The 20,205-nt window shown below is 36.4% G+C and overlaps 2 protein-coding genes across 2 annotated transcripts; one reads left to right on the plus strand and one right to left on the minus strand.

The window, feature by feature from the left end:
* Positions 1-5,455: 5,455 nt before the first annotated feature.
* LOC113296559 lies at positions 5,456-5,983 on the plus strand. Its single transcript, XM_026544858.1, has one exon. The coding sequence runs from the start codon at positions 5,456-5,458 to the stop codon at positions 5,981-5,983; it is 528 nt and encodes a 175-aa protein (XP_026400643.1).
* Positions 5,984-11,405: 5,422 nt separating this feature from the next.
* LOC113300364 (phosphate transporter PHO1 homolog 5-like) lies at positions 11,406-17,853 on the minus strand. The gene is made up of 10 exons (XM_026549585.1): positions 16,966-17,853; positions 14,498-14,904; positions 14,217-14,418; positions 14,021-14,141; positions 13,674-13,932; positions 13,478-13,582; positions 13,313-13,357; positions 13,045-13,194; positions 12,408-12,823; positions 11,406-12,306 (listed from the first exon to the last, which is right to left on the minus strand). The coding sequence occupies exons 1-10, from the start codon at positions 17,711-17,713 to the stop codon at positions 12,207-12,209; spliced, it is 2,553 nt and encodes an 850-aa protein (XP_026405370.1). The 5' UTR covers positions 17,714-17,853; the 3' UTR covers positions 11,406-12,206.
* Positions 17,854-20,205: the final 2,352 nt, after the last annotated feature.

The raw sequence follows: 20,205 nt of genomic DNA on the forward strand, positions 1-20,205 counted from the left end.
TGAAGGGTATACTGCAGAGCAAATACAACATAATTTCCCTCAGTATGAAGAATATCCTTACTATTTGAAAGTGGCATGGCAGAGTTATTTGATGAACATACAAAATTTTGGGACTTAAACAAACTCTAAAAGTACTTCACTCAAGATCAGATAGAGAAGATTCTTAACATCAGGCCTTCAACTCAACATGAAGATAAAATTCTCTGGTCTCTAACAAGAAATGGTCAATTCATTGTGAATTCTACTTACGAAGCTATCTTATGCCAGAAAAATCCTACTCTAGCCAGCAAAGAAGAAGAATCCAAATTTTGGCTCACTTTATGGCACCTGCAACTTCCTTATAAATGCCAACTTTTCCTGTGGAAAGTTGCACATGATATCTTTCCAGTCAATGAGAAATGTGCAAGATACAATCAACATATGGACTCTTTGTGCTAAATATACAATAATGAGTCTGAATCTAGTACTCATCTTCTAATCCAGTGCAACTTTGCAGGAAGTGTTTGGAATGCTGTCTCTTTTGAGATTTATCAAGAGCTAAGGGATATCACAGATGTCAGACAGTGGATAAGAAATTGGTGCAATACAACAAACAACATCTCCTTCAACAAGAAACCCACAATACATCTGATAGTAATTACTATGTGGTTTATTTGGAAATCAAGATGTGAGCTTATCTTCAACAACTCAAGCAGCACCAGCATTGGCCTGAAAACCAGAATTATATCTTTCTGCACTGAAAATAAGATCACCATAAGTTGCAATGATGGCCTGGATCAGCCTGCAATTAACAACATATGCAGAAATGGAACAAATGCTCATGTCAATAGGCATTGGTCCCCTCCCCCAAGGGGAAAACTAAAAATTAATATCGATGCCTCTATTTTACATAATAATTGTTAGAGATTTTTACAGGGACGATGGTGGAGGCCTGGACGCTGGTAAAAAGAGCCAGAGATATTGCTCAAGCTGAAGCAGTGGCAGTTTTAAAAGCTCTTCAATGGATCCTACAATAACAACTTCAAAATGTTATTGTGGAAGGAGACAACAAAAAATTTATGGAAAGTATTAATGGCAACATCATAAGCACCAAGGTGGGAAGACAATAATCTTATTAGGGAGTGTCAGCATTTAGTCTAATGTCTAGGAAATGTTCAAGTTTGCTTTAAAAGTAGGAAGTGTAATCAGGTAGTAGACTTACTTACTAAGTATGCTAGGATGAATGATTGTGCTAAGAAATGGAGTTCAGATCTCCCTGTGTCAGTCATGTCTAGGTTAGAAGTCGAAAAAGGTTTCTGTAATGTTTAAACTTGTTTGTTTTTGTGCTTGATGAAAATTTCAGGTGGTTTTTCTTTCAAAAAAAAAAAAAAACATCCCTATTAACAATCATAGAGTTCATGAGTCTTTCCAGATGATTATCCTGTGCGAAAGAGTGTTAGGATTGGAATCCACCTTTCCATATTGTCTCAATTCACTGATTTAATGTGGTAACTTTCTTTAGTCCTGGTTAGTGTGTCCATTCACTGATTTCGTAGTTTAGTTTAGTCCCATCCAAATTTGACCGATCAAAAAAAAGTTTAGTCCCATAAAAAAATATAGGAAAAATGTTCCAAATTTGGATATATAAAATGGTTCATTCCAAATTTGATATGAGCCAAGTCTAATCTGTTCGTTGAATATGACGCAACTGAAATCGCTATGAAGTAGTCATCAGTCAAATTCTAGGCATTAGTTAGCCAAACAATCACACATAGTCCTTCTTTAGTTTTTATTTGAAGAACTGAAAGATTTTACGATAACCAAGTCTAGGGCTGCACATGGGTCGGGTTTGGCCTCACCCACCACCCAACCCACTGATGGTGGGTAACATAAGTTTTCACCCACAACCGACCCAATATAACAATGGGTCGGTTTTCACCCGACCCACTTTTCAGTGGGTTGGATCGGGTGGGTGGTGGGTTACCCACCATAAAATACACATTACTTACCAAAAAAAAATTTTACATACATACATACCTAAGACTCTTACAAATGAGGATTAAAAAGCTGAACCCAAGTTTAAGCAAATGACAATAATCCAGAAAAGTAAGAAGTTGGTGCAAACTACAAAGTTACAAAGTGCATGCAAAACAAAGTATAAGAAATGAGTTCAAGTGTTCAACTGTTCAAATCTCAAAAGATAAAAGACTATTGCCTATTATACTATAGCCTAAGATCATATAAAGCGACCATCAGCGACCCCCGAGAAGATGTGGATGTTTTACCCCTGAATGCTCTGCTAGCCTGAAATAAAACAAAGTATGCAAGTTAGTTACATACTTACATTAACAAAGTTGAGCCGGACATGCAGCAGTAGGAGCTAAGCTTAGCAGACAGCTTCTCTTACAATGCAACACATGTTAAAAAATGAATTGAAAAAACTAAAGGAGAATGAATAGTGAATTACTGGACACAACTACACAGATTTAGATAATAACAGATGATCAGCTCAGCATACATAAGCACATTAGGTCTTCAAAGATCCACAACTAAAGCCTAAATGTCACGCAGATGCAAATTTACTGGTTTCTAGAATACAATCAACACTGAAACACTATTATGCAGAAAAAGAAAACAAAAATACTGCATCTAATAGTTTTCTATATCTCAACACATGCATAGGAACTGGAAAACCAACCAAGGTTGGCAGTTTGGCACATGATAATAAAAAATAGAATACCAGGAATAAACAGATCATGGTACAGTAGTACTTAACTAACCCTAATTAATTAGTACGACGATGACCAGGTTGATATCGTCAGCACAGAAATTCCCATCTGCAATTGCCTAAATTCATTTACCACCAATTCTTCTCTGATTAAGAACTATTCCCTTTTGTAGATGACTGACCAGCTTTGTCAATACCAGCACCCCAGCCAAGAGGTTCTTGTTTCGAGTCAGACGACGTATAAAGGTTTTTACCAAAACGTTGCCAGCACGAAAATTCCTCACTCATATTTTCAATATCAACATTTGATCTCAACCGAAATCTGCAACACATCCATACATATAAGACTCACAGATGCATACTAATTAGATAAAACTAACATCCCTGAACTACATAAACCCGAATTTCACAACTAAACATACTGGAATAAGCTTCAACCGTTCATTGGTTAACTAAACTAATAATATCCCTTCTACCTGTATATCAAATTATCTTCCTAGTAAGTTAGAACTGCGATAAATACATTCTAGAAGAACAAACAAACCCAATTGAATATAGAGATGGGAAGATGATTGACAATAAATTTGGGTCTGATCGTTCCCAAACAAACAAACAAAAATGAACAAAGAAAGACGCTTACTTGTGGAAGCAATCCATGAGCTCATCCATAACATTGGCATCAACATCAACATCTACACTCACAAATCATCATACCTAAATACTGGAACCTAAAAAATCAACATACCCACAAATCAAAACCTAGGAAATCATCACACCCTGATAAAAAAACATCCCAAATCAAAAAAATCTACTTCCGTATCAACATATTAGTTATTTTCAACCTTTTAAAAGAAACAAATACAGAAAAAAAAACATGCAAATGAATTAAAGAACAAATACAAACCCAATACGTCAAATGAAAAACAAATTTCAATCAAAGTATCAAACAAAGAGATTCAAAACAAAAGAACATAAACTCTAACAATAAAACAATTCAAATCAAAGAACATTAACCCTAACATTCAGTTGAATCATGTAATGAAATTACCTTTCTGGAATTTGACGGTGGTATACTGGTATCGAACTGAATTAGAGGTGATTTCGATTTAGTGGTGAAGTGAAGAAGGAAGACTGTAGAAGAGAGGAAAGATAAAAAGAAACGGAGAGAAAAAAGTGATTAGGGCTAGTTAGGTTAGATTTTTGACTTATATATGAGAATTGACGGCTAGGATTAATATTTAGGAGATCTAGGGTTAAGATAGGCGGGTGGGCGGGTTGGTTCGGGTGATATAAGCTGCTACCCACAACCGACCCAACATATGGTGGGTTCAGCTGTTATCACCCATAGTCGACCCGCCCCTAGGTGGGTTGGGTCGGGTGCGGGTATTTTTCGGCGGGTGTGGGTTGGGTCGGCGGGTAGGATCGGTTTTGTGCAGCCCTAACCAAGTCACTATTTCCAAATTTTAGATTCACCGGGATTTCCGGGATGAAATCTCGTTGAATCGATTGGGAGAGACAAATATTATGAGGCCAGCGGTGGGTATAAACCACCCCTGTAATTTTCACTGTTGGGCCCCAGGGGCTGTTTCATTCGAGATTTATTTATTTTTGACCCAAAACAAAATATTATATTAAGTAAACCAAAAATATTACAAAACTTCATTACATATCCCTTAGCCATTGATGATCAAATCAATTGTCATATTGATGATGTCATTAAACAAATAAACCATTGGAAAAGCATTCATGCAGAGTTCTGGCAGCAGAAATCATGTGATCATTGGATTAGAGAAGAAGACAATAATACTTCTTATTTTCATGCTTTTGCTAACATAAGGAGAGCTAGAAATAAAATTGTTTCTCCAAAAGACTCTTAGGGCATATGGTATCATACTAGTAATGCCTTAGTTGAGCTCCTTACTAGTCACTTTTCTACAATAGCTGCCACCACCAATCCATCTTTACCGGATTCAGCCTTTGATCATGTGCACAAGCTTATCACTTCATCGAATAATGTATCTTTGATGATAATCCCCACCAAGGAGGAAATTCATAATGTTGTTAAGAGTATGCCCAGTTGGAATTCTCCGGGACCGGATGGCTTCCCTGCAGGTTTCTTTCAAACTCAATGGGACACAGTAGGAGATGACATAACCAATATGGTCCAGCGATTTTTCCAAACTAGGAAAATACAAGATCGTATTATCCAAACATCCATATGTCTCATTCCCAAAACTCAATATTCCTCAACACCAGCTGATTATAGACCAAGAAGTCTATGTAACAACTCTTACAAAGTTATATCAAAGCTCCTTGTCAATAGAATGAAACCTCTTATAGATAAAATAATATCTCATACACAGGTTTCTTATGTTCCTAAGAGGTACATTAATGACAATATAATCATTGCACATAAGCTAATCCACATTATAATGAGTCTAAATCTATGAAAGGCTACATTGCTCTTAAATTAGACATGTCAAAATCTTTCGGCAGACTAGAGTGGTCTTTTTTGGATCATATGCTTCAATCGGTCAATCATAAGGTTTTTGTCAGCAATTGCGGGAAATGATATAACAATGTATATCAACAATTGAGGTATCTGTTAAGTTAAATGGAAGCTCTTGTGATCAGTATCATCCTTCGCGTGGTATTCGTCAAGAGGACCCATTGTCCCCTTATTTCTTTATCATTTCCATGGAATACTTATCCAGATCGCTCTTCATAGCCCAACATCAGAATTCAGTCATGGGTATTAAAGTGGCGAAAGAAGATCCTCCAATTAATCATCTGTTATTTGCAGATGATTGTTTACTTTTCTTTCAAGCTGACGAAAAAAGTATATCTTCTGTTCTTGATATATTGCACAATTTTGGAGCCATATCAGGTCAGATGATAAACTTCTCCAAATCTGCAGCTTCTATTACAGGAGATCTTTCACATCAAAAGAAAATGGAAATCATTAACAATTTAGGAGTCAAAAAATTATGCAAATATGATAAGTATTTGGGATTACCAATTCTGTTGGGTAAATCTAAAACTACTTCTTTTGAGTCAATCAAAGATGCTTTTAATAATCGACTTAGTGGGTGGAACTCGAAATTGCTTAACCAACCAGCGAGAACTACCATGGTTAGGTCAGTACTCAACTCAATTCCATCTCACTATATGAGTAATTTTAGATTACCCAAACACACTCTGCAGCAACTTGATCCAATCCAACGGAGATTATGGTGGGGGAATAAAGCTAATAAAGGCATTAATATCATTGCATGAAATTCTCTATGCAATTCGAAACTAGAATGTGGCTTAGGATTTAGAAATTTGCAATATTTTATTGGCTAAGTTAGCTTGGAGATTATGCACAGAGTCGAATCAATTATGGGTTAAAATTCTAAAACCCAAATATTCCTCTTACTGTCATTTTCTACATCTCCAAGAAGAGCACCCTAATTCCTCATGGGTTTGAAAGGGGATAGAACATGGACTTAATATTGTAAGACAACATCATAGATGGGATATTAGATATGGTACAAAGGCGTTAGTTTGGTATGACAAATGGATTAATGGGTTAAATCAACCCCTTACTCCAAATGTTTCATTTGCAGAGACAACTAGAATTGTCTTTGTTTGTGATCTAATGCTACAGAATCCAAGAAGATAAAATGATAGTCTGGTTAAAGTTGTGCTTGATTTAGATACTGCAAATATTATTCTCAAAATTCATTTAGTTCAACATGGGGAAGACACTCTGATTTAAGAACCAGATAAAAGAGGAGTCTTTACTGTCAAATCCACATACAATGCAATAAAACTAGTGAGCAGAGAATCTCATATAGTTCTTAAATCAGTTTGGAAACATCTTTGGAAGGTGTATACACCTCACAGGGTAAAACATTTCATATGCAAATGTCTAAGAAATATAGTTCCAACAATGGTGAAGCTTAGCTTCTACAAACAAGAAATAACTACAACTTGTCCTTTGTGCAATAATAAGGCAGAGACACTAGAGCACCTTATTTTAGAATGTGACTCTGCTAGAGCAATTTGGTTTTCTATGAATTTCAATGTCAGTTTAATACAATCCTCAAGTATCACAATTTCAAACTAGATTATTAGTTGGTTCTCTGAGTCAATCAATATGAATCCTACTGAGTGGAATAACTGGATTATCAGATTAATGATTACAGTTTGGGAGATTTGGAAAACTAGATGTAACAAGGTATTTCGAAATAAGGATCCAAATGTTAGAAGATCTCTGCAAAATATCAACCATCTAATCACACAGTGTTTAAGCTCAATGGAAACATCTAATTTCCATCCTAGTAAAGTCTTGAAGCACAAAGGCTACACGCAAGAGCTTGCGTGGGATAATATTTACGCGTTCACCAAAAATGTATTCCAATGGGATGAGGAGAGGATCAAGTCAGAGATGCTGGTAGGCAAGTTAAAGCAGAGGATATTTCATCTCTCGAAGCTGAGGGACAAATTTATGGGAACAAAGAAGCTTCGTGCTGAGGGAAAATAGGTGACGCCGGAACGTATCATCGCCACGGCCAATGCGTATGTCCTCTATGCCCTGGGAGCTGTTATCTTCCCCGCGTTTCTGGTTCCCGTGTGAGCGCCAACTTTATCCAGTTGTTGCAACCATTTGACTAGATTAATGAATTCTCTTGGGGCACTTCCATCCTTGCACACTCGTTGAACGAGTTGAGAAAGGCTTCTAGGGCTCGAAGGAACCAAATCGGAGGGAATATGGCTTTTCTGCAGGGGTGGATATATGTGCACTTCCCAATATTTGTTGAAAGGGCTTTTGAGTACAAGGAATGGGACCACCAGTATTATAGAGACAAGTACATCTACAGAAGTAAGACGAAGAACCAAAAGAATGGTTATCTGAAGTTGAGACGCCAGTTGGACAACTTGACAATGACAGATGTTGTCTTTGATCCTTACAAAGAGGAATTGGCTAAAGGAAAAGGAAAAGGAAAGAAGGTTGGGTGCAGAGAGCAAAGTGATTATTTTGGGCCTTTGTTTCACCCAAGAGGATATGTAATGTACAACCCGACGAGAGTCGCAAGACAACGCGGTTACGTACAAAAAATCCTAAAGGAGCACAAGATGTTCAAAATAAATGAGTAAAAAACCAAATCATATGATAATGATATTGACATTGTTCACAAGCCTTTACCATCATGTGATTATTGGGAAGACATAGTGTTTCACATATATCCTTTGGATGGTCCATCTCAAACAGATGATGATGCAATTCCGGGTTACATGTCGTGGTACCTCAATATTTTGCATACTCGAGTGATACGGCTAGATGAGAGGTCCAAGATAGAGGACAAAGATAAGGCTCTCGAATGCCTGGTGCGTATTGTTACTCAATTACAGTTTTGTTAATGTTATTAGCGCTTTTCGTTGAATGTTTGTTATTTAAAATTGAAACATAGAAGCCGAGTCGGGTACTTGATAACCCAATCTAAGCTACAAATCAGGGAAGCGAAAAATGTTAAGGCCATTGAAAAGTTGACTGGTGATTTGAACAGTCTCGAAGATGTATAAGCTGGTGCAAATTTAGGGGAGCTGTAGGAGGAGGAAGTTGAGCCAAAGAAAAAGAGGAAGAGACCCCCCCCCCCCCCCACCACCCAAAAAAAAATGTTTGAAGGTGCATCGAGCAGCGCCCAACCTGGTAAACGAGGACGCGGTGGACGTGGTAGTGGTGTACGTAGTCGTGGTAGTGGTCGTGGTCGTGGTGGGGATATTCATGAATGAATGGTTATTTTCATGTTTATGTCTTTAATTGTGGATCATTATGGAGTCAAAACTTATGTCTTGTCTTAAACTTATTGTCGAATTATGTTTGGTTATATTCCTAGTTTATGAATAACTTAATCTGTTTCTTTTGAAAATTGTTGGTGTTTGTCCAAGACGCGATAAAATAGCCAACTAAAATTGTTGGTGTTTGCAAAATTGCAGGATTCTGGCATTTTTTTCAGTCAGAATCAGATTACATGTAACTATATGTAAATCGATTTTCTGATAGTTTCTCAGAGGTTCAGTTTTAGAATCGGTTTACGTGTACCTTTGTAAAATCCGATTGTCATGAAGAAAAATCATGTAACTTTTGAAGCCAAGAATCGGTTTACATGTACATACATGTAATCCGATTTTCATGAAGAAAACTCCTGTAACTTTTGAAGCCAAGAATCGGTTTACATGTACATACATGTAATTCGATTTCTGTGAAGAAAACTCCTGTAACTTTTGAAGCCAAGAATCGGTTTACATGTGCATTACAAAAGCCCGATTGATGAGAGGCATATTTTATATGATTTTGTAAGGACACAATCGGACTCTGTGGACATACCTAAACTCCGATTGTCTGATTTGAATTTGAAAAAAATAGTCGTTGAGTCCTTATTTATATAAGGACAACTTCTTTCAGCCACTCCCATATCACACACTTAGCCTAGAAAATTGAATGGGAACCTATGAATATTTGTGTCTCGTTAAATCGTTTGCTAATGAGTTTCGTGAACGTCCGAATAAAATCTATTCAATGTTTTGGAAGAGAATTAAAGAGTCTTTTACGAGCGTACCGGAATCCCAATAACCGCAAATGGGGAGACTTGGCATTTCGATTCCAATACATTAAAGGTGCAACGCGAGAGTACGTAAAAGTTAGAAATATGGTGTACGATTATCACCCACGAGCTCCTCTTAGGGAAAAAGTGAGTAATGCGATCATTTTTATACCTATGTCAAAAGTTCACATACTAACATTTAAGAATTCATTGAATTTCAGTTGGAACGTTTCAACGGGCTATGGAGAATCCGTAATGGGGAAACTAAGTTCATTCACCACAAAGAATATACGACGTAGTACCGACGTGCTCGGAGGTTCATTGACGAGCATTTGATGTGTCAAATTCTAGAATTCCCATAATGAATCCTATATATGTAGTGCACTAATTTCCTAAACTATGTAATCAATATTTCGTTTCTGAAAGTAAGGCATAATCGGATTATAAGGACTTATGTAAACACCGATTCCCAAAATCGGTTTATGTGTGTATTAATTAAACTCCGATTCTGGGTTTACATCGTCATTCTGCATAAACTCAACCCAGAATCGGTTTACAAAGGCACTAACATCAACCGATTCTGGGTAGAGTCTTTTGAAAAAAAATTAAATTTTTTACAAGTGTTGATTATGCATTAATGAAAGTTAATTTCAGGATTAACTTAATTAAACATAATTAGCACTAAATTAACAAGGGCATATTAGACATTAACATAAATAGTGGACAATGGATTTCTAGAAAATTTTCGTTAATGATCCTATTTTGTCATGTAGCTAGATGCTCCCAATTAAGTGGCATAGACCCCAATTTAGGGAGGATAATGTATCGTAGTAACAACTGGTACCAATATAGTTAAGTTTGTGCTTAACTTTTCCCTTATCGGGGCTACATATTAATTATTCGCTTCGGGGCAAAATGTTCTCAGGAACGGTCCTGCTAGTTAAGCTTGTGAGCTTTGAGGGGTGAAGCATCCAGGAATACACTTGCAAAGTTCGAATAAATCTAAGATTTAATGAACTTAACGTTTTGGCTTTGGATGTACATAATTCAACAGAGCCTTGAGCTTGGTTTACGAGGCTAGTTATAGAAATGACCATAAAAGGACATCATGTGTTGACAAAACTATCATCCAGAGAATGGGCCGGGGGCGGGCTCAGCATTGTAATAAGGCTTAATGCCCAAAGAAAATAAGAATGTTACATAATGTACTGGAACAATCGAATAGAAACAAAGTTCTGGCATGGTGGTGGAAGCTTTGGATGGGTTTGGGGAAATAATGGGAGTAAATAATCCCAGAATGTGTACTAGTATAAATGAGAATCTGCATGTACAGGGAAATGAGATTGTGGAGATGGTAATGGCAAAAAAAATTTATCAGTTTAGTCCACCATACACATCAATTTAGTCCACAAGTCCAGAAGTTTAGTCCACCTTATACATCTGTTTTTTATGTCTTGTTTTTTAGTCCATATTATGCTGTACTAGAGTTGCTTGGTAAGTGTTTGTGGAAATGCTTCAATTAATTGTGTTTTGTATTTGCTAGTTCACCTTACCTTTAAACCAAATGTTGGCATAATCCTCTGTATGCAGGAGATTAGAGGAATCATTGGTGATTTATCTTGCCCAAGACAGTAACATCATGTGGATTGTGCAAGCATATGGGAGGCTAGTGTACCATCGAGAGGGCCTGGTTAGCATGGAAACTACTCCATGACAGAGTCTCAACTGATGATGCGATGCGGGATTCAGGTATTACAGTGGTTTCAAGTTGTTCCTTATGTTGTGTCCCTCCCATTTCCCATTTTTTCTTTAACTGCAGGCTGCAGCTATGCCACTGCTTTATGGAGATGGCTTAGTAGCATATTTGAGGCAAATTTAGTTTGCAATACATTTTAGGAATTTTTGACAACTGTGAGGAATTCTAAATGGCTCGCCACTGCTTAGAAATATTCTTTGGATTGGTGTAATTAGTTGCCTTTACCAAGTCTTGTGGTGTCTCAAGTCTTAACAAATAAGATTCAATCGCTCTTTAACATTACTACAGCAAGCCACTACTAGTATCAAAAATATTCATTGGGGAATTGGATGATCAGGTTAAAGGGTTTATGTGCAATGACTTTCGAGAACTTGCTTTTCTTAAATTTTCGGTTTTCTTACATTTAAAGGGTAATGCTTACCCGGATATCTTAGCTAAGCATGGAGATGGAGCTATTAGTTCACCGCCCCCAACCTCCGATGATACATCCTGCAATGAAGGAAGACATAGATGTTCTCCTCACTGGTCACTTATGTTAGCATTTCTTGGTCGACAACGACACTTGCTTGCATATTGCTTCCATGAGCTATTTGAACATATTGCTAGCATATTGCTTGAGCCGGAATCAAACTATGCTTTTGACTTTGATTCTTTACTTTACTCCCGTAGAACCTGGTTCACCGAGAATATGGTAAGAAGCAAAAAGACTCCTGCAAAGAAGAAATAAGTTTTTTTTTTCTTTTTTTCTGGTATTGTTGTGGTCTAGATGTTGTTGAGTCAAACTATAAACTCTTTGTTCTAATTTTGCCAGGCTTAGCTTTAGTCCGCGCTCTTCTTTTTGGTGCAGTTGCTTTGTGCTTCTTCCCCCAAAAATCAAAGATCAATAACAGACTTGCATCTTCCCCCAAAAACAAGTAGGAATTAACACTTAGTTCCAAAGTTGTTGGGTTTTATACTCTCTAATCTCTCTCTCCAAAGCCCGGTATTCTTTATACCCTTTTTTCAAGTACTCGCTTGAGGGTGTCTCGGTGTTCTTACATTCTTGATCATCATCAAGCTCTAGGATTCATCCGATTGTCATCCTTGAGCCTCTTGTCTAACTTTTCTGATCATGATACGCATCATGAGGCTCACTCTAGTGAAAACTGGCTACTCACTCATCTTTATCTTCCAATTCGTGATAGTTGAAAGGGAGAGGCACGGTTGTAAAGGCACGAAACTTGCCAACGTTGTTTAGGTGTTCATTCTCTATCCTGAAAATCAACCAAAACCATAATACCATGAGAACTTGAAAGCGGAAAATAAGTTCAGATGGTTAACTATAAATTGTAGAAGATAAAAAATATGTATATACCTGAAGAAATTCCATACACCACGGCGAAAGATCTCTAGGCATGCAACAACAACAACCATGGCTTCTTTATGTAAGAAAGAAACTTGAATGTTCAGCACAGTCTGTAGCCATGCAAATCTCAGCAACACGTCCATTACCATTATTCCGAAATAAACACTTTTATGTGGAACAAGAAGCTTGTCTCTCAACCAAGGGTTCTTGGAATTCTTCTGTAGGAGTCCCCAGTCAAAAACAATATCCCAATATATAGCAACGATAGCTGCACTGATTGCGCATATCCAAGCCATTACGTACAGTCCCATTATAGGTCTTTTACTGTAAGCCGTTACCATGCTCACAGACAGAACAATACTTAAGTATTTGAAACCATTAATTCCCTGCATTCCATCTTTTTCTTCAAAATATCGTCGAAAACACTACACACAAAGAAAAAAACAGTATTCATATTAAGTTAATTTCCATAGTTAAAGTAGATGCTTTACATGATACTACCTACGGTTCATGAAAAGTGATACTTTCACTTTTTTCATTTTTTTAACTAAACGCAGACCAAATTGAAAAGGTGAAAGTGTCACTTTGTGTAAAACGGAGGGAATATATACGTTCATTTAGCGTGAAGTGAATCAAAAGTAGAAACCTGTAAGGCACGTAACCAAAAAGGGAATGCAGCTAAGGCGATGTAGAATGAGTTGTAAACAATGTCTGCTTTGCAACTGGTTTCTCTCCTTTTGTAATCACCCGAAGTATAGTAACAAATATAAAATGCAACACTTCTAAGAGCTTGGCCCTGATATCAACAAAAAAACGTGGTCAGTGTTAGTTAACGTGTTACTTCAAATCATGCTACTTACATAGACAGCCGCACCAAAGTAAACCAGTTGGCCTGCATGAGATTATTAACGAACCTGACTGCTTAGCTGATCTGCCAACATAAAATCCGATAGAGTAACCTACTCAGCAGAAAGAAAAAAATTGAAGAAAATTAGATTTAAAAGATCAGACTGCACTTGGTAAAGAATGCATTGCATTTTCTGGATGATTTTTTGCAGGAGAAATTTCTTTTTACTAACCCTGTACAAAGGTGCACTGATAGCTCGGAATGTAGTCCGCAGAAGGAAGATACGACAAGAGCGATATACAATGTTGAATGGACAAACTAATATGAGAACTATTGCCTGCAAATAAGATTGACAAATTAATAATGTCAGCTAGTTGAAAAATCAGTATCCCAAACAAGTGCTGCGGTTTTGTTATCTAATCACTTACAGAAACTAATGCTAGAGGAAGTAGTTCCGTGATCGCTTTGTACTTTTTCGTTGATATATCCAATTCCATGTCTAGGTTAGCAAGTACACATGCAAGTGCAGCTGTTGCAAGAATTGTACTTAATAAAAAGACTTCTCTGTATCCAAGTTCTGTTCCTTGCTTGTAACCAAATATGAATGGGTAATTGATTCGATACCGCTTCCAAAAGTATATTGCTGCTGCATACAAGAGCATGTGGAAGACTAGAAATCCGAATAAACTGCACCAGGAAAGTTCAAACAGTATGAGTTGCTAATTAGAACATCCGACGAGCAGACTAATTTCAGATAAAAAATTAAGTTAAGTACCTGTAGAGTGGAAACATAGTCTCCATGTACTGCGTAAATCCATCTTTCTTGATGACATTTCTTAGATTTATGACCAAAATTAGGCATATAAGAAGCGATATTGCGCAGCCAGAAAATAAACCTGCAGTAAAGCAGCAGACGAGGTTGAGAATAAAAATATTAAACCAAAGAATTTGCATATAAGAGTTGTTTTTACCTGAGGAAAATGTAGTTACATGTCTTTCTTCCTTTTTTTTCGATTTCAAAATGTTCATGCCTTCGCTACGGTTAGATTTCGAGAAGTGTTTGATGAATGAAGCCTCCACTCTGTCCATCAGCCTGGTAACGTCGTCAGAGCTACCGATGTAAGAGTTATCCACCATGTGCAAGTATATTTTTGATGCATGTCTTGATGTTATCTGCAATAATATGATTAAAATGGCCCAAAAATACTGAGAAATTCAGATGCATATCTTGATGTTAGAATTATCGGTATACCTTGTCATATTTCTTCATGGTCTTGGAAAATGCTAAGAGATTTAGATAACTGAAGCTCTTCAGAAGCTGAAGTTTGTGATAGAAATGAACAAATGCACACTGTAATTGTTCTTCAGCTTTCTTTAAGTTTTTCTTATTGAAACTCAAATTGTTCTTTCGTTTCTTCTTGAGGATGCCTTTTATCGTTGCACGTGCAGTACCAGATGGGCTGTTGATCTTCACAGTACTCAGAATCTCCAAATGAGCGGGTACTATGATCTCTAATGGCTTCTCCTCACCTTCGCCATCCTCTTTAGTATCTGTTTCTTCTTTCAGGTCATCATCGTTGCTCGGTTCAATTTCTCTGACAGAACTTCCGCGGGTACTTGTTTCATTACTCTCTTGTATAACTTCCATGTGCCCTGTTACTGCACATTTGTTATCAGAGTGAGATTAGCTCAACAAAAAATTATAGCCAATTCACCTACCTAAGTTACTAAACCATCTTGTCCAGGAGCTTCAAAAAAAAAAAAAAAAAAAAAATCTTGTCCAATAACATGGCTTAGTGGTATCTCATCAACTCTAATAAGAAAGAAAGTCAGGGATCCGATCACCACCATTGACGTTTATATTTAAATTTAATTGTATAGAGAGATTCGATGGAGAATGTAAACCAAACCTAAAGTCAACTTATTTTTTACCAACTGGATTTTTTACTTTGGTAAAAAGAAATGGTTTTTTCTGGGGACAAGAGATGTGAGATAGTATATGTACGTTCACCATTTTAACCCCTAATGTCCATTACCTTTATTTAGAAGCCTATTATTGGGGCGTCACATTCCAATACAGGGGCTTCACTTGTATTTCTAGTGACCAAAAGACTGGCTATGAGGTATTCTTGATTCAATACCTATGAGGTATTCTTGATTCAATACCAAATGTCTAAAATAACCTTCAACTAAAATCAAAAACCTAAAACTAAAATCAAAACCTGATTCTCATTGATAGAATTAATGGTAATCAACAAACCAATTGTATCTAAAATGATTAGATTGATTGAAACAGTAAAAAAAAAGGTTTCAAAACCAGTTACAGTTGGGCTCGACCAAAAAAAACCTAGTCGTAACTAATTTACAGTTAGGTTCGATCACAAACAACCCACCCGTAACTGTTTTACAGTTGGGTTCAACAAAAAAAAACCTAACCGTAACTGATTTACAGTCGGGTTTCGACAAAAAACACCCAGACGTAACTGATTTACAGTTGGGTTTGGACCAAAAAGCCCAGCCGTAACTGGTTTAAAATTGGGTTTTTTCTAATTTTACCTAGTTATGGTTAGGAGTTTAGCATCACCTAACCGTAAATTTGTCTTACAGTTGGCTACGAAGGAAAACCCCAACCGTAAGTCACTCTGAAAAGCTAAATAATTCATTTTTTTTACTTACTTCCATCAAATTTGAGAAATAAAAAGAACATTGGTTGGATGATTTAAAATCTGGGGGTTTTAGTTAAAAAAAATCTCCAAAGCTTCTCATTCTTTTCAACTTTTTCTTCCCACCAAAATCACTTAATATAATTTTTTTATCACTAATTATATAAAAAACCTTATCAATCTAATTATTAGTTAATTAAATTAAATCATTAGCACTAATCATGTTTAGACACTATAAAATTATTTTCGATAAGAGTTTTTTGAAATTACTTATTAGTGACCCGTTTTTGTCCCATTAGATGAAGCCCCTTTATTAAAAAGTGACGTCCCAATAATAGGCTTCTTTACCTTCTGGCCATATGTGTTTTACACCTTGCTTACACCTGTGAGCTCAGATGCATATGATCAGTAATGATTCCCCAAGACAATATCATCACTGTATATCCCGTTGTTCTAAACTGTAATTGACGTGTAAAATACAAGTTTTAATAGTTTTTAATTTGATTTCATTATAAAAAAATATCCATTTGCAATTTTGATTATTATTAGAGACACTGCATTTTAGATCAAGAAAAAGTACAAAACAGTGAGAAACTGAGGCTATACAGACAATTTTTTTTGTAGTTTCAAGAACAACCAAAAATAGAGAAGAATAGAAAATTACAGGAACCAGCCTTTTTTCTGTTTTTATTACCTTTATTAAAAAAATCCTCCCAATAAAATTTGTTTAAATAATCATTTTTAAAGCCTATTCCCGTTGAAAATTGAAAATGATACGGTCTAACGGAGATGTGATAACTGGGCAGGAAGGGGGTTCGGCTTTCCCATAAATACCGGCACCCGGCAGCCCGCCCCTTGGAAGAAGGGCGTCTTTAGAGGCTGGTGGTTCCTTAGCTAGTTTCGGATCATAAGAGGCCAAATTGGAGCAGATTCAGAGATTGTGCGCGTGTATTTCAATCTCATTTGAAAAATGTGAAAAAAATTACGTATATAGAATATATGTACCTGAGGAATTAATTAAAGGACGAAATATAGTAGTGGCGGCGAAGCTACTTACCGGAACCTTCGGTACTCCTGGAGGCGCCCCTAGGCGAAGAGACAGAAAATGCCGAAGCAGATCGGGCGATTTCTTTACAGAGCTGTTCAAACTTTCCTTGATCAGGATGCTCAACTTCAACTCTAAAAGCAACTAAAGCATCCATTTGTTTCGTCAAAACAGCAGCTTCATTCATAACTTCATCGACTTTGTCTCTGTAAAAATTGTTAACTGCGTTGAATTCCTCATCAAGTGTCTTGAAGAACGCCACTTCATATTCTCCTCCATCTTCATTTGACATCAAGAACTTTGTCTCATACTTTTCATGATTTTGATTCACATGAGGCACTCCTTGTTCTAAGTCATGATGATGATGACCTGGCATTGATTGCACTAATATCGCTGGTTCTTCGTCATGGTGAAATATACCATGATGGTGATTATTATTTTGATGATGATGATGATGATGGCCGTTATTAGTACTGATTGTAGTACCGTTGATACTTTTAGAGGTGGTGATGCTAGGGGTACTACGAGCAACCACTAAACCACTAAAGCTTCTGTAAAGAGTAGAAATTCCAGCACCAACGGGGTTATGATGATGGTGGTGCTGATGTTGATGAGTAGCGGCGTGAGAATGATGTTGTGGGGGAGTGTTGAATTTGAAAAGTTTAAGATCCTCAAGTATGAGCCTGAGGGATGTGTAATCCATATAAGCTCCTTGCCATTCGGGCACCATTTGTGACTTCATCTCTTTCTCAAACTTCATCTTTCTAGCTCTATCAAGGTTATGGATGCACACTTGAAGGTTATCGGTGGCTTTGATTAGTACAGTGAGTCGGAGATACTGATATCTTTGTAAGTTCTATAGAGAATTAGAGATGCACATTTGATATATATTTATAATGATAACGGAAGAAATAGCTTCTTTTGGACTGATCATCATTTCCCGGAAGAAAAAGAGAAATTAGTGGTTGATGCTTTCTTTATTCTTGATTTTATTTTTTATTTTATTTTTGTGTTTTAATTTATTTTATTTTTTTTTGCCTAAAACTTGAATTTCATTTTGGTGATGTAATGCAAAAATCCTTCAAGATTGCTAATAACTGATACCAATTTACAGGGTTTAGCATAAATTTCCGTATAAGACAAAACATTTCTCATCGTCAGATGATATGCCCCAAACAAACCAATATTTTTATATGTAATCATGAAACTCACTCTAACGATAATCATAATGTATGAATGAGTGTTCGGATCAGGATTCACTTTCTGGGTTATATCAATCCCAAAGATGAATCACAATTTGTCGAGATTATTAGTCCCACATTGTTGGATAATTTAAGATCCTGCGATTTATAATCCCTTAGAGCAACTGCAGTGGTGCGATCAAAATCAAAGATCAAAGATCAAAAAAATGACCAAAATTTGGGTTTAGTCCGTGTTGTGACGCAACGCTACATGATTAAAATTTCGTCAGGCGGACTTTAAAAGTCCGCCCCATTTTTTGTAAATTTCATCAGGCGGACTTTAAAAGTCCGCCCCATTAAAATTTCATCAGGCGAACTTTAAAAGTCCGCCCCATTCTTTATAACTTTCATCAGGCGGACTTTAAAAGTCCGCCTCATTCTTTTTTTTTTTATTTAATTAAAATTTCATCGGGCGTAATTTAAATCTCCGCCCGTTAACAAGCGTACTTTAAATTTACGCCCAGCAACAAGCGTACTTTAAATTTACGCCCGACTATATTAGAATTTGGGATTTGGTCGCGACCATATTTGGTCTGGAATTTGATCTTTGGTTGGGATTTGATCTTTACTCCGTCCCACTGTGTTACAATCTCATCCCAAATTTTTGGTTATACTCGCCCACTGTGGATGCTCTTAGGGCCTCTCCATTCATTGTCAATTGATTTTGAGTTAAATGCCAGTATTCTAACATGGTATCAGAACAGGCTATTTGCGACGAGTCTTTGACCGCACCTACACGTGAGATTATTAGTTCCATATTGTTGGGCAATTTAAGATCATGCGGCTTATAATTTCTTAAGATCTCTCCACTCATTGACAATTGGTTTTAAGTTGGATACGCGTATTCTAACATAATTGGATTCTTTCATGAAAATATATATTCTTTTATGAAACTATTTACAGGTGACTTACATGCGATTTAAACTTTAGAACCATTCTTTTTGACGCGGGTCACTTGTTTTTTTTGGTCCTGTTTAATGTCTCTGTTCATTGATTTGTGTGGTTTAGTCCCATCAAAAAAGAAAAAGAGAAAAAGTTCCAAAATCAGATATATAAATGGTTCATTCCGAATTTGACATGAACCAAGTCTAATTCCCCCATTGAATGACGCAACTGAAATCGTTATCTACATTAGTCAAATTCTAAGCATTAGTAAACCAAACAATCAGACATGGCCCTTCTTTAATGAAAGATCACTTAGTAATCAGGTCACTTTTTCTAATTTCTATTTAACTAATAAAGGAAATCAAATACTAATTAATAAGATTTCAACTTTTAATCAAATATACTACTAGTAAATAGAATAAAAATTCAACTTTTTCACTAGATTATTGTTGAATGCAAATTCACAATACTCAGTGGTACAACGTTAAGCAATTTTCTATGTCAATAATTTAAAGGATACTTTGAGATTGTGTCATTAGATTAAGAAATTGTGGGATCTAAATTTCTTAATTTAAGTCTTTATGAATTATTCTTCTTCTTTTTCTTTTGGCTGGGAAGGGGAGGATTCTTTAATGAACGTAGAAAGAGGTTATGAAAAATTTTGGACAAAAAATAAAGACTTGTCCGACCATTTCCCTATATATTAAATCTTGCGCCGTACTTGGCAGCCCATATATTAAATCTGTCTATTCTTATCATCAAGAAAGGAAATCACATTGTTAGCATCACTTTGAAAGTTGTCATTGTTGTAACAGCGATTCTTAATGAACCGACAGAAAAACAATGAAAAAAAAATCCCTCACCGTATATATAACAACACAGATAATTTAGCAGCATCAAGAGCTCTTTTAGCCAGTCTTAAACTTTTGGTATCTGAGTATCAAAAATGTTTTTATCCACGTGAGTTCTATGCTTGTAAAAAACCGGTTATCGAAGGTTAGTACCCCTCCATGGCGATTGAAAACTTGGTGGAACTAAATTTATAGCATGTAGAATCTGTCTGTGCAAATCTCTCATGTTTATTGGGTATCAAATTCAGGTGCAAACTATATGGCTTCTTTAGGCA

This window comes from Papaver somniferum, chromosome 7 (genome assembly GCF_003573695.1).
Source record: "Papaver somniferum cultivar HN1 chromosome 7, ASM357369v1, whole genome shotgun sequence".
Taxonomy (NCBI): domain Eukaryota; kingdom Viridiplantae; phylum Streptophyta; class Magnoliopsida; order Ranunculales; family Papaveraceae; genus Papaver; species Papaver somniferum.